The 16623-nt window shown below is 43.9% G+C and overlaps 1 protein-coding gene across 1 annotated transcript; it reads left to right on the top strand.

Annotated features, from left to right (window-relative positions):
* Window positions 1-76: 76 nt before the first annotated feature.
* On the top strand, window positions 77-6024 carry nppc (natriuretic peptide C). The gene is made up of 3 exons (XM_071342378.1): window positions 77-311; window positions 1813-2105; window positions 5577-6024. Exons 1-2 carry the CDS (start codon window positions 219-221, stop codon window positions 2080-2082), a joined length of 363 nt encoding a protein of 120 aa, XP_071198479.1. The 5' UTR covers window positions 77-218; the 3' UTR covers window positions 2083-2105; window positions 5577-6024.
* The last annotated feature ends 10599 nt before the right edge of the window (window positions 6025-16623 follow it).

The raw sequence follows: 16623 nt of genomic DNA, 5'->3' as shown, positions 1-16623 counted from the left end.
GGGGGAAGGAAGACCATTACGCAGGTTGTCATGACATCACCAGCGGCTGGCTATAAAGCCGTGAATAGTAATTCGTAGAGTTAGTGTAGCACTTGGGAAGCTTGGAGTAAAGACCGACGCAGAGACAGAGAACCAATTGGTTAAACAACCAATATCATTTATCGTATACTGAACTTCGCCAAAGAGGAATCCTTTACAACAACAAAAAACTTGTCAGAATGAACATCTCACATTTGGTGGCATGTGGACTTATGATCACCCTGCTTTCACTGCGGACAGGGGCGAAGCCTCTGACACCGGCGCAACAGAAGGTGAGGTCACTTCATTGATGTGAGCGCTGTAATTTGTGAGTGGAATGCGATTCTTTGGAGAACTATATTTGCATGGTGCGCAGCTATAGCCTAACTAATATGAATCACATTACGGTGCCCTAAATAGCATCAACAACAGATGCAAGTGTATAGACTACTGGGAATGTATATCTTGGTAGGCAGACTATCACTGGCCATATATCATATATATATAACCTATGCTATACTATATACTATACTAAGACCATTGCATTTACATTACACCGCTCATATTGAAGATGGAGGTCTGTATCTTATCGTACACATAGGCTATTACTGGAAGGAATGGCTTGCTTTTTTAGTTTTAAAAAACGATCAGGGCGATATATGGATAGATACTGTGTTCTACGGCGAACCTACAGCCACTTAGGCTACTTAATTGCATAAGGTTGACTATATTCATGCCGGTACCCAAGCGCGCATCTTGAGAAGCGCTCGAGTGGACATAGGATACGAGGACACAGTGACCTTTACATGTAGACTACCCAAATTAGCTTTTGCGCGTCCTACATGTAACATACATGTTGACTTAGTAGGCTATTGAAGGCAACCAATCTTACATTTCTTTGAAAAAGTGTTTTTTAAACCAGAAAACATCCCTTTCCCACCAGTTGAAAAGGCGCATCTGCCATCGAGAGAATCATAGCGCAAATATTTCAACGACAAAAAGCGTTGTGATGTCCTTCAATCAACGTGGAAAACTGATTGGATTTGCAAAAAGTCATCAATGTAAGGGAATTTAGTAATTGTTTTACCCAACTTTAAACCTAAATACAATGACATGGTTAAAAAAAAATCACGTTTAATTCAAGTTAGTTGACAACTAAACCAAATGTAAATCAAAACAAGACATTGAACTGACGTCTGTGAGGAGTGGGTATTCTACTGCATGCGCACCTGTCTCTCCAGCTGCATCCGATAATCCCCGGGACTGGGAGACTCTTTTCTGACCCGTGTTTATCGCTTTATTCAACGAATGTGCAATAGGAAAGGCTACACACTGTTTCCCATGTGTTAAAAGCGCAACTGTAGCCCATGACCACACACAAATTCAGGATTTGGTTTCAAAGAACGGGCCAATTACTTGCAGCATTTTATGTGATTTCTATTCAGTAGCTAATTTAGTTGCTACACGACGAGTTCTGACCTGTCTTTTGGTTCTTCCCGACGCGAGTCAAGTGTAGACAGCACTGACATTACTAGATTTAGCCTATAATTGAGGAAATGTTTGATATGGAACATAAATACATTTATAAGGCCAGTTGAAAACAAAAGTGTTGGGAAAAGTGCAGGATAGTGAGTTTACTGCTTGCCGAAGTAGGCAAATGATGTCCCGAATACGCAGATTTGTCGTTATTCAGAATCATTCCCAGATGCGCAATCTGCTGACAGGTGCTTACACAAGTCGTTTCCATAGAGAATGTATTATCTAAAGCGGGTGTCTCTTGTTTCTGTATCCCAGTCTCTCAGAAGTTTGCTGGGGGAGGAACTGTCGGAGTTCATGGCATCGGGCGAGAGAGAGCAGAGGCTGGAAAAAGTACGCTCCCGGGTACGCTTGCTGCGAGACCTGCGCATGGACACTCGCGCCAAGGCCATGTGGGCGCGACTGCTGAACGACCAGCCCAGCGCACGGAGACACAAATCAAACACCAAGAAAGGGTCCGCGGCCCGGAGCGGCTGCTTCGGACACAAAATGGACAGGATAGGCACCATTAGCGGCATGGGCTGTTAGAGAAGGCATATCAAGACTTGTTGGTAAGTAACCTAAGCTCTCACGCTATCTCCCTTTCTCCATGCGCAATTGCACATCCTGTGATTAAATCAGGAGGAACGTACATCACCACCACTTTAAGATGGAAGATAAAAAGGCGAATGATATATATATTAAAGACCATTGGAAAACAACCTAATTTGAGGACAGTTCTATACTACAAAGTCCCCAATGTAACTCCTGTGAGAATTTCAGATGAGTCACCCATAGACTACAGACTGTGAAAGCGTTGTTTTTAATTTTGTTTTGTTTAAAACATTTATTTAACCTTTATTTAAGGATAAATGTATGCTCGTTGAGGTGATGAGGTGGCCCCTTGTGAGCATGTCAGACTGGCAACATGTTGCAATTTATCAACCTGGACCGCACACAGACCTTTCAGGGGGCAGGTCCTCAAAATAAAAAAAATACGTTCATCATTCATTTCTCGATATTCATAAAAAATCAAGCTAGCTCACTAGCAGAGTTACATTCATCAACATCAGTGATCCGCTGATAGCCCACCCTCTTGCCGATGTAAACCATGCGTTTAGGGGGCACTGTAACTACCTTGCATTTGTGATGAAATTGTTGCGGAAATAAATAGGCCTATGGCTCAAAAATGTTGTGACTTATCTTCAATGCTCTCCAATTCTTAAATAACGACTTCATAATATAGCCTAGTATTCATACTATTTTAACTCGTAGTGGCTCGTTAGCTAGAGTCTAGACTACCAGACACACACCGAAGAAGGGATGGAGTTGGATCGGGAAGGTCGTAGATGCAGCGGTTCCTCCTCTCTTTGTCTCTCTGCCTCTCTCTGTTTCGCGTAGCAGCCAACCAGATCCAATATTGATGATTATGTAAATCAAGTGTTATTCAGTGTCAATCAAATGTTATGCTGCTGTGGCAGTATTGTTTGATATTTAAACTAAGTAGCTAGCTACACACGATCACACGATGCGGTCACCGCATCTCAAGCCATGCAGATTCTGGGCATGCGCGCTCCGTACAGGGCATGCCACCGACGGGTAGGGGTCGGCGATCTTGACGACGTCACGACTAATTGCGGGCAGAACAACAAAGACAAAACTGTAGACAAAAAAAATAAAATATTCCACCACGAATAAGGGCACTTGGCGCGTGGGAGGGCAAAGGGACAGGTGCTCGACACAGGTAGACTCCTATCACTTGGCGCGTGGGAGGGCAAAGGGACAGGTGCTCGACACAGGTAGACTCCTATCACTTGGCGCGTGGAGGGCAAAGGGACAGGTGCTCGACACAGGTAGACTCCTATCACTTGGCGCGTGGGAGGGCAAAGGGACAGGTGCTCGGCACAGGTAGACTCCTAACACTTGGCGCGTGGGAGGGCAAAGGGACAGGTGCTCGACACAGGTAGACTCCTATCACTTGGCGCGTGGAGGGCAAAGGGACAGGTGATCGGCTCAGGTAGACTCCTATCACTTGGCGCGTGGAGGGCAAAGGGACAGGTGATCGGCTCAGGTAGACTCCTATCACTTGGCGCGTGGGAGGGCAAAGGGACAGGTGCTCGACACAGGTAGACTCCTATCACTTGGCGCGTGGAGGGCAAAGGGACAGGTGATCGGCTCAGGTAGACTCCTATCACTTGGCGCGTGGGAGGGCAAAGGGACAGGTGCTCGGCTCAGGTAGACTCCTATCACTTGGCGCGTGGAGGGCAAAGGGACAGGTGATCGGCTCAGGTAGACTCCTATCACTTGGCGCGTGGGAGGGCAAAGGGACAGGTGCTCGGCTCAGGTAGACTCTTATCTGTGCACGACACATACCTGACCTCAAACTTCAGAGTTTGGATAAATCCTACAGGCTAATCCTTTTGGTTTAGGCCTACTGACTAACACAAACACATCTTATTAAGACTGCATTAGGAAGAAGGATAAGGATGGACCTACAAATGCATCTGCTTCTTGGTTGAAATCATGAACAATCAACTCCAAATGGACTTTTACAAGCAGTCCATCTATGTGCTATATGCATTTCCTGTGTGGGACAGTGGGAGATAGAATTAGAATGACAAAAGCCCCGTAGAATGAGATCACGAATCCCCTCTTGAAATGTTTCAAGTCTGTAGGAAGCGACTTGAAGTCCATACACATTGCAGAACATCGTCATAAGTAATCATAGCTGTTGGCTGAAGGCCTAATGGGTCAGATGTGAACACGATGAGGACATGTCAATGACTTCATAATTGTCCCACAATCCAGTCTGCTTTATCAATGACCTTTGGCCTGACAATAAGATCTATAGTAGATCTCAGTGTCAGGCCAAAGGCCGTTGATAATGCAGAATGGATTACGGGACAATTATGAAGTCATCGACCAGTCTCTAGTAGGTAGGGAGAGGAACAACTACACCGAGAGGGAGAGAGAGCAGGTTCCTCTCTTTGTAGATGGACACACTCACAGAAAACATCTAACACACATTACCACACACAGCACCCTAGGAGGAATGTTCCAGGAAACCCTTCCTTTTTGCTCAGATAGAAAAAAAGCAGAACATTAAAGGGGCGGTATGCAGAATGAGGCAATTGGGAAACCAGGTGAAACGCGTTAGCGCGGGTTGCTTGGCCTTCATGTGGTTGTGTGTGGCTAACAGTGAAATCCTGCCGCGGGGGGGCTGGTGTGGCGCCTTGCGTACGCTGTGGCTCACAGCGTGTCTATACAGTATGTGACTACGTGTGTGTGTTTCTTGGGCAGACACCTCACTTCCTCCCTTTACTAACTTTAATGTGAGAAGTGAGAGATGAGAGGAGTATTGGGCGGTCAATTAAGGATTGTGTGAGAGGCAAGGGCTTGACTGTGGATGGTCGGAGCAGAGGTGTGCATTGAGACTGTTTAGTTAGAGGGTTTGTTTAAGTGAGGCTGACAGGTTAGAGGGTTTGTTTAAGTGAGGCTGACAGGTTAGAGGGCTTGTTTTAGTGAGACTGACAGGTTAGAGGGCTTGTTTTAGTGAGGCTGACAGGTTAGAGGGCTTGTTTTAGTGAGGCTGACAGATGATTCGCTTTATTTTGTGTCCATATCTATATCCAGGTTTCTGTGAACAGGTCCATCTATTTAGAGGTTTCTGTGAACAGGTCCATCTATGTAGAGGTTTCTGTGAACAGGTCCATCTATGTAGAGGTTTCTGTGAACAGGTCCATCTATGTAGAGGTTTCTGTGAACAGGTCCATCTATGTAGAGGTTTCTGTGAACAGGTCCATCTATTTAGAGGTTGCTGTGAACAGGTCCATCTATTTAGAGGTTTCTGTGAACAGGTCCATCTATTTAGAGGTTTCTGTGAACAGATCTATATATTTAGAGGTTTCTGTGAACAGATCCATCTATGTAGAGGTTTCTGTGAACAGGTCCATCTATTTAGAGGTTTCTGTGAACAGATCTATATATTTAGAGGTTTCTGTGAACAAATCCATCTAACCAGGTCTTTTCTTCTTTCTTCCCAGAGCATTCAGACGATGGGTTCGGACAACTTGGATTAAGTTGGTCGTCGCCTGAGGAAAATTACCTAAAAGTGACCGATTTTTGGTACGAAAAGCCACCATGACCAACATATTCAAGGACTGAGACAACAATGATAAAACCAACCCATATGTATAACATAAAGACCAACACACAATACAAAATGGCGGATAAGGGTGGGTAAAACTAGAAACCGCAAAGCTGTATATTGTTGCTGCTGCTGTACATTCGTGTACTTTCATTCCGCATAAATGTATTTATGTTTTAAAAACTATTTATATGTTTATAAAAGAGATATTTATAAATATGAGTTTTATTTATGCAACATTTTGAAATGGATGCAAACTGCAGGTCAATTCTGTTTGTAACCTTTTTTTTGTCCTAAACAGTTGTAAATGTTTTCAAAATGATAAAAAAAAAACATTCCATGCACTTACGAGTCTCCTTCCAGTTTCTGTATATGGGGAAAACATGTCTAGGGCTCTATTCAGTGGGAGTCTGAGGCTTAGTTCCGTGATAGTGGACCGCTTACATAGGCCAACAAATCTCTTCATTGTTGTTGCTGTTGTAAATTCTAACTTTTTAAGAGTGGCAAGTGAATGGACAGAGAAATACAAGAACATAAACTGTTAGGCAAGACCAAATGCAAATATAGATACTGTATACATGTTTCCTCTGAACAGTTTCCTCATCAGAGTCAACCGTTGTTTCTTGAACTGCAACAGCTTTTAACATGGCAGGCTGGAGTGCTTGGAGATCATCATTAATCCTCATGAAGGTCACGTATGGATGCAGGGGAGCCCCTTTTTTACAATCATGTAAATGTGTATATTCATTGGAACAACTACAGCAGAGGTATCCTTAATCACCTGGATGTTGATCATTAGGGCACAAAACGTTTTGAAATGTTTTTACAATGGAAAAACGAAAATGAGCATTTCTTATTGGGAAAAGTCCAGGAAGTCCCTCCCTATTTCAATCCGTTCTCTTCCATTTGGTACTTATTGAACACAACCCTGCAACCAGCTCTAGATAAACAACCATTTCTTTGAACAAAGGCAAGTGTTCAGCAGTGTGATATTTTAACACAGGAGGGCAGCAGTGAGCAAATGTGGAATTCCCCCCAACTGTACAGGTGCATGAGCTGTATGCCAGTGAAGCAAAGCTGAGCTAAGGCAATCAGAGAGCACTGAAAAATGATAACATCTAGCTCCCTGCAGCACCTTTAGCACTGAAGGGATTTCAGAATATGAAGCCCATGTGGTAGCTGGGAGACAGGGTAGTCTATTGACAGAAACATTTAAGGCGTATGATATAGAACATGTAAAAATGGACAGCCCTTCAAAGAATATATAGCAATACATGTGATCAATTTACTGTATTTACCATAATGCTTGATGTAATAAACACCATCCGCCCATCTCACGGTCTCATCTCGCGGTCCAATATTTTAGTAAGAGACTACATAGGAATCCATGTGTTTGTAACAGTATAACTTTAGACCGTCCCCTCGCCCCGACACGGGCGCGAACCAGGGACCCTCTGCACACATCAAAAACTGACACCCACGAAGCATCGTTACCCATCGCTCCACAGAGCAACGGGAACCACTACTTCAAGGTCTCAAAGCGAGTGACGTAACCGATTGAAACGCTATTAGCGCGCACCACCGCTAACTAGCTAGCCATTTCACATCTGTTACATGTTGCAGAGAAGTCACTAAAAGACAGGAACGTGGAGGTTCTGTGTAAGAGTGACACTCTGCCCTAATTTGATTTGTTCCTATCTAAGAGGAAAGGGAATACATGGGAAAAGGACATCATATTCTTGTTTAATGAGCTGCGCCTCAGTCTTTGCCATGGTCTTGTTTCTAGGATGGTATTGGAAATTGTAAGACCTAAATTAATTTAATTTCTCCACTCAGAGGAATAATAATGTGTTAGTGGATGGTCATGGGTTTGTGTAATGGGGCTCAGCCTAATTGGGACTCAACCTGCCTCATAAGACTTGTCTGTAATGACACCTTATTCAAGTTTCCAGTTTTATTGTCACGTGCACAAGTACATTGAAATGCCTCTTTTGCAAGCTCTAAACCCAACAATGCAGTAATCAATACCAGTAATAAAAAATATTACACTACAAAGTAGAACAAAAACACACAAGAAATAGAAATAAGAAGAACACGAGAAAGTACGTACAGTGCCTTCGGAAAGTATTCAGACCCCTTGACTCTTTCCACATTTTTGTTACGTTACAGCCTTATTCTAAATTTGATTAAATAAATAAAATCCTCTCCACACAATACCTCATAATGATAAAGCAAAAACATTTTTTTTTAGAAATTTGAGCAAATGTATTAGACATAATAAACAAATACTGTTCTGGCCCCTGTAGTTGGGTTTGAGGTCCTTTAGGCGATCATGTAATTCCATTGTTGACCACTTGGGGGCCACTGTCCTGTGTTGAAGTGTGTTGTTCGTTTAATGTGCTGAACCTTGTAAAAGAAGAATTGTTTACATTCCCGAAATGGTGAAAGTCACTCTGTGGAGCTGCAGACGTTATCAAACTCCATCCTTCTTGCTATCATTTTGTAGAAGCATTGTCTGTAAGTAAAATTAATCATAACATATTTGGCATTCAATTCATGATGATATTTTGTACAGATTATTGTTTTAATGAGATTTATGAATCTTGATAGCCACATGGATATCTGTTCATATACTTCCGATTTAATGCATAATGCTGCATATTTCTGTGTTTATGAACATGTATACAAATACAATGAAGCCTAATATTCAGCTAGCATACAATAAGTCATACTCATTGTTATTTTCATTCTATATTTCAGTTTTACTAATTTCAGTCACTATTACTGTACCTACGAAGCGGGGCAATAAATTATCCTTCAACACAACAGTAGCTGTACCGGTTTTATCTGTCTGCTAAGTTTAAGAAGGGGACTCTTTTGCGAGGGTAGAATAAATAGACAGGATTGTGTCGAGGAACAGATCTGGGAAAGGGTACTAAAACATTTCTGCAGCATTGAAAGTCCCCAAGAACACAGTGGCCTCCATCGTTCTTAAATGGAAAAAGTTTGGAACCACCAAGACTCTTCCTAGAGCTGGCCACCCGGCCAAACTGAGCAATCAGGGGAGGGCCTTGGTCAGGGAGGTGACCAAGAACGCGATGGTCACTCTGACTGCGCTCTATAGCTTCTCTGTGGAGATGGGAGAAACTTCCAGAAGGGCAACCATTTCTGCAGCACTCCACCAATCAGGCCTTTATGGTAGATGGAAGCCACTCCTCAGTAAAATGCACATGTTTTGAGTTTGCCAAAAGGTACCTAAAGGACTCTCAGACCATGAGAAACAAGATTCTCTGGTCTGATGAAACCAAGATTGAACTCTTTGGCCTGAATGCCAAGCATCACGTCTGGAGGAAACCTGGCACCATTCCTTCGGTGAAGCATGGTGGCAGCATCATGCTGTGGGGATGTTTTTTAGTGGCAGGCACTGGCAACTCTTGTACGGACTCGGGAGAGGCGAAGTTCAAGAGCAACCCAGCCAAGCTGCACTGCTCAGGGATGCAAATTAGACCGTTTTGAATCCAAAATAGGTGACCTATGTGATTCGTGTAGATCCGATGAGAAAAGTTTGGAGGGGGGGGTTGGATCACTACTGGCTGTAAGCGAATGAATGATGCGCGTTTGGAGCAATACTGGCTGTATCCAAGGCTCAGCCAATCGTTGACATAACAACAGAATGCATTGCGCCCAGCCCGCCACAGGAGTCGCTAGTGCACAATGGGACAGTAACATTCCGGCTGGCCAAACCCTCCCCTAACCCGGACGACTCTGGGCCAATTGTGCACCGCCCCATGGGTCTCCCGGTCGCGGCCAGCTGCGACAGAGCCTGGACTCGAACCAGGTTCTCTAGTGGCACACCTAGCACTACAATGCCTTAGACAGCTGCGCCACTCGGGAGGCCCTGAAAGAAAAAACATTTAATACATTTTAGAATAAGGCTGTAACGTAACAAAATGTGGAAAAGGTCAAGGGGTCTGAATACTTTTCAAAGGCACTGTAAGCTGCTAAATAAACTTCAGTTAGTGCTAAATACGGCTGCTAGAATCCTGACTAGAACCAAGAAATTTGATCATATTACTCCAGTGCTAGCTTCCCTACACTGGCTTCCTGTTAAGGCAAGGGCTGATTTCAAGGTTTTACTGTTAACCTATAAAGCGTTACATGGGCTTGCTCCTACCTATCTTTCCGAGTTGGTCCTGCCGTACATACCAATACGTACGCTACGGTCACAAGACGCAGGCCTCCTAATTGTCCCTAGAATTTCTAAGCAAACAGCGGGAGGCAGAGCTTTCTCCTATAGATCTCCATTTTTATGGAACAGTCTGCCTACCCATGTGAGAGACGCAGACTCGGTCTCAACCTTTAAGTCTTTACTGAAGACTTATCTCTTCAGTAGGTCATATGTTTGAGTGTAGTCTGGCCCAGGAGTGTGAAGGTGAACGGAAAGGCTCTGGAGCAACGAACCGCCCTTGCTGTCTCTGCCAGGCCGGTTCCCCTCTCTCCACTGGGATTCTCTGCCTCTAACCCTGTTACAGGGGCTGAGTCACTGGCTTGCTGGTGCTCTTTCATGCCGTCCCTAGGAGGGGTGCGTCACTTGAGTGGGTTGAGTTACTGACGTGATCTTCCTGTCTGGGTTGGCGCCCCCCCTTGGTTTGTGCTGTGGTGGAGACCTTTGTGGGTTATACTCGGCCTTGTCTCAGGATTGTAAGTTGGTGGTTGAGGATTTCCCTCTAGTGGTGCGGGGGCTGTGCTTTGGCAAAGTGGGTGGGGTTATATCCTTCCTGTTTGGCCCTGTCCGGGGGTTTCTTCGGATGGGGCCACAGTGTCTCCTGACCGCTCCTGTCTCAGCCTCCAGTATTTATGCTGCAGTAGTTTATGTGTCGGGGGGCTAGGGTCAGTTGGTTACCTGGAGTACTTCTCCTGTCTTATCCAGTGTCCTGTGTGAATTTAAGTATGCTCTCTCTAATTCTCTCGTTCTCTCTGAGAACCTGAGCCCTAGGACCATACGTCAGGACTACCGGGCATGATGACACCTTGCTGTCCCCAGTCCGCCTGGCCTTGCTGCTATTCCAGTTTCAACTGTTCTGCCTGCGGTTACGGAACCCCTACCTGTCCCAGACCTGCTGTTTTCAACTCTTAATGATCGGCTATGAAAAGCCAACTGAGATTTATTCCTGATTATTATTTGACCATGCTTGTCATTTATGAACATTTTGAAAATCTTGGCGCTCTCTAATTTTCTCCTTCTCTCTTTCTTTCTCTCGGAGGACCTGAGCCCTAGGACCATACGTCGGGACTACCGGCCGTGGTGACTCCTTGCTGTCCCCAGTCCGCCTGGCCTTGCTGCTATTCCAGTTTCAACTGTTCTGCCTGCGGTTATGGAACCCCTACCTGTCCCAGACCTGCTGTTTTCAACTCTTAATGATCGGCTATGAAAAGCCAACTGAGATTTATTCCTGATTATTATTTGACCATGCTTGTCATTTATGAACATTTTGAAAATCTTGGCTCTCTCTAATTTTCTCCTTCTCTCTTTCTTTCTCTCGGAGGACCTGGGCCCTAGGACCATGCGTCGGGACTGCCGCCCGTGGTGACTCCTTGCTGTCCCCAGTCCGCCTGGCCTTGCTGCTATTCCAGTTTCAGCTGTTCTGCCTGCGGTTATGGAACCGCCACCTGTCCCAGACCTGTTGTTTTTCAACTCTTGATGATCGGCTATGAAAAGCCAACTGAAAATTATTCATGATTATTATTTGACCATGCTTGTCACTTATGAACATTTTTGAACATCTTGGCATAGTTCTGTTATAATCTCCACCCGGCACAGCCAGAAGAGGACTGGCCACCCCTCATAGCCTGGTTCCTCTCTAGGTTTCTTCCTAGGTTTTGGCCTTTCTAGGGAGTTTTTCCTAGCCACCGTGCTTCTACACCTGCATTACTAGCTGTTTGGGGTTTTAGGCTGGGTGTCTGTACAGCACTTCGAGATATTAGCTGATGTACGAAGGGCTATATAAAATAAAATTGATTGATTGATTGACTGTATATAGGGGGCCACTCAACAGTGTGGGAGTCAAAACCATCAGTTTAGAATTTCCTGTCTTGTACTGAGTAAATGTAACAGTTTAGGGGGAGGAGTGGGGGATGAGTAAGGGAGGAGGCGTGGGGGATGAGTAAGGGAGGACGCGTGGGGGAAGAGGGTGTAGTAAGGGGAGGAGTGAGTGGGTGGGTGGGGGAGGAGTGAAGGTCAATCTGGTTGTATTGCCATAGGATCACCGCCTGGTATGGCAACTGCTCGGCATCCGACCGCAAGGTGCTACAGAGGGTTGTGCGTATAGCCCAGTACGTCACTTAGGCCAAGATCCTGCCATCCAGGACCTACAGTGGCTTGCGATAATATTCACCCCCCTTGGCATTTTTCATATTTTGTTGCCTTACAACCTGGAATTAAAATCGATTTTTGGGGGTTTGTATCTTTTGATTTACACAACATGTCTACCACTTTGAAGATGCAAAATTATTTTTATTGGGAAACAAACAAGAAATAAGACAAGAAAACAGAACTTGAGCGTGCATAACTATTCACCTCCCAAAGCCAATACTTTGTTGAGCCACCTTTTGCAGCAATTACAGCTGCAAGTCTCTTGGGGTATGTCTCTATAAGCTTGGCACATCTAGCCACTGGGATTTTTGCCCATTCTTCAAGGCAAAACTGCTCCAGCTCCTTCAAGTTAGATGGGTTCCGCTGGTGTACAGCAATCTTTAAGTCATACCACAGATTCTCAATTGGATTGAGGTCTGGGCTTTGACTAGGCCATTCCAAAAAATTTAGGGTCATTGTCCTGCTAGAAGGTGAACCTCCATCCCAGTCTCAAATCTCTGGAAGACTGAAACAGGTTTCCCTCAAGAATTTCCCTGCATTTAGCGCCATTCGTCATTCCTTCAATTCTGACCAGTTTCCCAGTCCCTGCCGATGGAAAAACACCCCCACAGCATGATGCTGCCACCACCATGCTTCACTGTGGGGATGGTGTTCTCGGGGTGATGTGAGGTGTGGGGTTTGCGCCAGACATAGCGTTTTCCTTGATGGCCAAAAAGCTACATTTTAGTCTCATCTGACCAGAGTACCTTCTTCCATATGTTTGGGGAGTCTCCCATATGTCTTTTGGCAAACACCAAATGTGTTTGCTTATTTTTTTCTTTAACCAATGGCTTTTTTCTGGCCACTCTTTCGTAAAGCCGAGCTCTGTGGAGTGTACGGCTTAAAGTGGTCCTATGGACAGATACTCCAATCTCCGCTGTGGAGCTTTGCAGCTCCTTCAGGGTTATCGTTGGTCTCTTTGTTGCCTCTCTGATTAATGCCCTGCTTGCCTGGTCTGTGAGTTTTGGTGGGCGGTCCCTCTCTTGGCAGGTTTGTTGTGGTGCCATATTCTTTCCATTTTTTAATAATGGATTTAAAGGTGATCCGTGGGATATTCAAAGTTTCTGATATTTTTTATAGCTCAATCCTGATCTGTACTTCTCCACAACTTTTTCCCTGACTTGTTTGGAGAGCTCTTTGGTCTTCATGGTGCAGCTTGCTTGGTGATGCCTCTTGCTTAGTGGTGTTGCAGACTCTGGGGCCTTTCAGAACAGATGTGTGTATATATACTGAGATCATGTGACACTTACATTGCACATAGGTGGACTTTATTTAACTAATTATGTGACTTCTGAAGGTAATTGGTTGCACCAGATCTTATTTATGGGCTTCATCGCAAAGGGGTGAATACATTTGCACGCACCACTTTTCCGTTTAGAATTTTTTTGAAACAAGTTCTTTTTTTAATTTCACTTCACCAATTTGGACTATTTTGTCTATGTCCATTACATGAAATCCAAATAAAAATCTATTTAAATTACAGGTTGTAATGCAACAAAATAGGAAAAACACCAAGGTGGATGAATACTTCTGCTAGGCACTGTATATACTAGGCGACCCAAAAAATTGTCAAAGACTCCAGTCACCCAAGTCATAGACTGTTCTCTCTGCTACCGCACGGCAAGTGGTACCGGAGCGCCAAGTCTAGGACCAAAAGGCTCCTTAACAGCTTCTACCCCCAAGCCATAAGACTGCTGAACAAATAATCAAATGGCTACACGGACTATTTGCATTGACCCCACCCTCCCCCATTTGTTTTTACACTGCTGCTACTCGCTGTTTATTATCTATGTATAGTCACTTTACCCCTACCTACATGTACAAATTACCTGGACTAACCTGTACCCCCGCACACTGACTCGGTACTGCGTGTGCCGCGCTCGGAGGATCCCCTTTTTGTAGCAGTGACATTTCAGCAAACACAGAAGTACCTGGAGTGTGAACCCAAAGCATTGAGGTTAGCCTACATCATCCTCAGTAAATACAGAAGTACCTGGAGTGTGAACCCAAAGCATTGAGGTTAGCCTACATCATCCTCAGTAAATACAGAAGTACCTGGAGTGTGAACCCAAAGCATTGAGGTTAGCCTACATCATCCTCAGTAAATACAGAAGTACCTGGAGTGTGAACCCAAAGCATTGAGGTTAGCCTACATCATCCTCAGTAAATACAGAAGTACCTGGAGTGTGAACCCAAAGCATTGAGGTTAGCCTACATCATCCTCAGTAAATACAGAAGTACCTGGAGTGTGAACCCAAAGCATTGAGGTTAGCCTACATCATCCTCAGTAAATACAGAAGTACCTGGAGTGTGAACCCAAAGCATTGAGGTTAGCCTACATCATCCTCAGTAAATACAGAAGTACCTGGAGTGTGAACCCAAAGCATTGTGGTTAGCCTACATCATTCTCAGTAAATACATGAAGTGTAGTAGTCTGCATATCCAATCAAATGTCACTAATAGATAATAAATTATAATCTACAGTATAGATCATTTTACCACTCCTCTTCTCCCCTCCTTGGAAAACTCATATTTCCCTTGGTGTATTCCAGTGGATGCTGCTGAGGGGAGGACGGCTCATAATAATGGCCGGAACGGAGCGAATGGAACGGCATCAAACCATGTGTTTGATGTATTTGATACCATTCCGCTCCAGCTATTACCACGGACGCGTCCTCCCAAATGAAGATGCCACCAACCTCCTGTGGTTTATTCCACATCCAGTTCTGTCATTGTCATTCTCACCAACGGCAGGAGCGTGTAGGGTCAACATTTACCACAAGTCATTGGATCTCTGTACTTGATGTTATTAAACAACAAGCAAATGGAAGAGTTGAGTGTTGGGACTGTGAGGATGAGCCGATTCTTTCTGTGGTACTCTCTACATGTGATCATAGCTGCACAGAATCTCTGACTCCCCACTGTAAGTTCTGGTGTACAACAGGGGGGAAAACGATGGCTTTCTCTCTCTCTCCCCACCCCTGCCCTACCCTCTCCTTCCTCTGTTTTAGCTGAAGGCCTGTCTGCCCTTACAAAATAAACACGTCAAATTTCTAGTGTGACGTGAAAATCATATTTTCACAATTTTGAGCTTACATTTCACATGTGAAACCATATTTTCATATGTATTAAATGTAGAGTTAACACCACCTTTTCACATGTAAGAAGAAAAACATGTTTTCACCTCATGTGAATTGTACGGTTTCACATGTTAAAAACTCACGTAAGAAAACGTCACGTGAAAATTTCACTTCCACATATGGAATTGCAAGTTCACATGTGGTGGTGAAATAGTGTTATTCTCCTCACATGTGAAAAAGGGGTGGTGTTAACATGATTACACATGGAAATGCAAAATCTGTAATTCCATTCTGTAAAAAGGTAACTTATTATACTCAGGCTAAATCAATCACTAATTTCTGAGCCATTCAGAGTGTTACTGCTGCAGGTGCTCGCCTCTCTTCATCCATTGGTCAGTGACAGTTGGAAGTGAAGAGAACAGAGAAGCTAGAGAGCTTCGTGTCACGTTCCTGACCTGTTTTCTTTTGTCTTGTATTTATTTAGTTGGTCAGGGCGTGAGTTGGGTGGGTTTGTCTATGTGTGATTTTCTATGTTGGGATTTTGTGTTCGGCCTGGTATGATTCTCAATCAGAGGCAGCTGTCAATCGTTGTCCCTGATTGAGAATCATACTAAGGCAGCCGGGGTTTCACGTGTGTTTTGTGGGTGTTTGTTCCTGTGTCAGTGTTTGTGCCACACAGGACTGTTTCGGTTTTGTCACGTTTGTTGGTTGTTTTGTATTTTGAAGTGTTTTGTTGACTTTCATTAAATAATGAACACTAACCACTCTGCGTTTTGGTCCTCTCCTTCTGTCAGCGAGGACAGCCGCCACAGCTTCATGTCTCCTTATTTATCCTGTTTAACATGTTCAAATTAGCGATGTCAGAGGTCATCATGTTAACTTAAGTTAACATTTTGTAATTGTAGTGCACAATTTTTTTTATATAATGGCATTGTATAGAAAGTGTTCAAAATAGACTGAAAACATCCAACATACATCATCTAGACAGCTAAAAGCAATGCTATGTCAATGGAGGTAAATGTAGTCTTTTCACATTCTTGACCTTTGATCTTTGTGACTGTGCAGTCTGATGCTGGTTGTGTCTGATCTGTATAATGAGTAAAGGTATTTTTCATTAATTTTTTATTGTTGTCTGTCTGTTTGTCTATTTTTGTATCTTTATGTTATTTATTTGTTTCTATTGATTTTGTTTTCTGGTATGATTTATGTGTATTTTTCTTACTCTCTAAAAGCCACAAAACAACAACCTAAAACAAGTTGACTTTGAGGTATTATTTAACTCGGCAGGTCAGTTAAGAACAAATTCTTATTTACAACGATGGCCTACACCGGCCAATGTACACATTAAATGTGTACATGACACTGCAACAAAATTTCCCCATGGGGACAATAAAGTAAGTAAGTAAACCCAGACGACGCTGGGCCAATTGTGCGCCGCCCTATTGGACTCC

Source organism: Salvelinus alpinus, chromosome 15 (genome assembly GCF_045679555.1).
Source record: "Salvelinus alpinus chromosome 15, SLU_Salpinus.1, whole genome shotgun sequence".
Lineage (NCBI taxonomy): Eukaryota > Metazoa > Chordata > Actinopteri > Salmoniformes > Salmonidae > Salvelinus > Salvelinus alpinus.
This window is presented reverse-complemented; position numbering and strand designations above follow the sequence as displayed.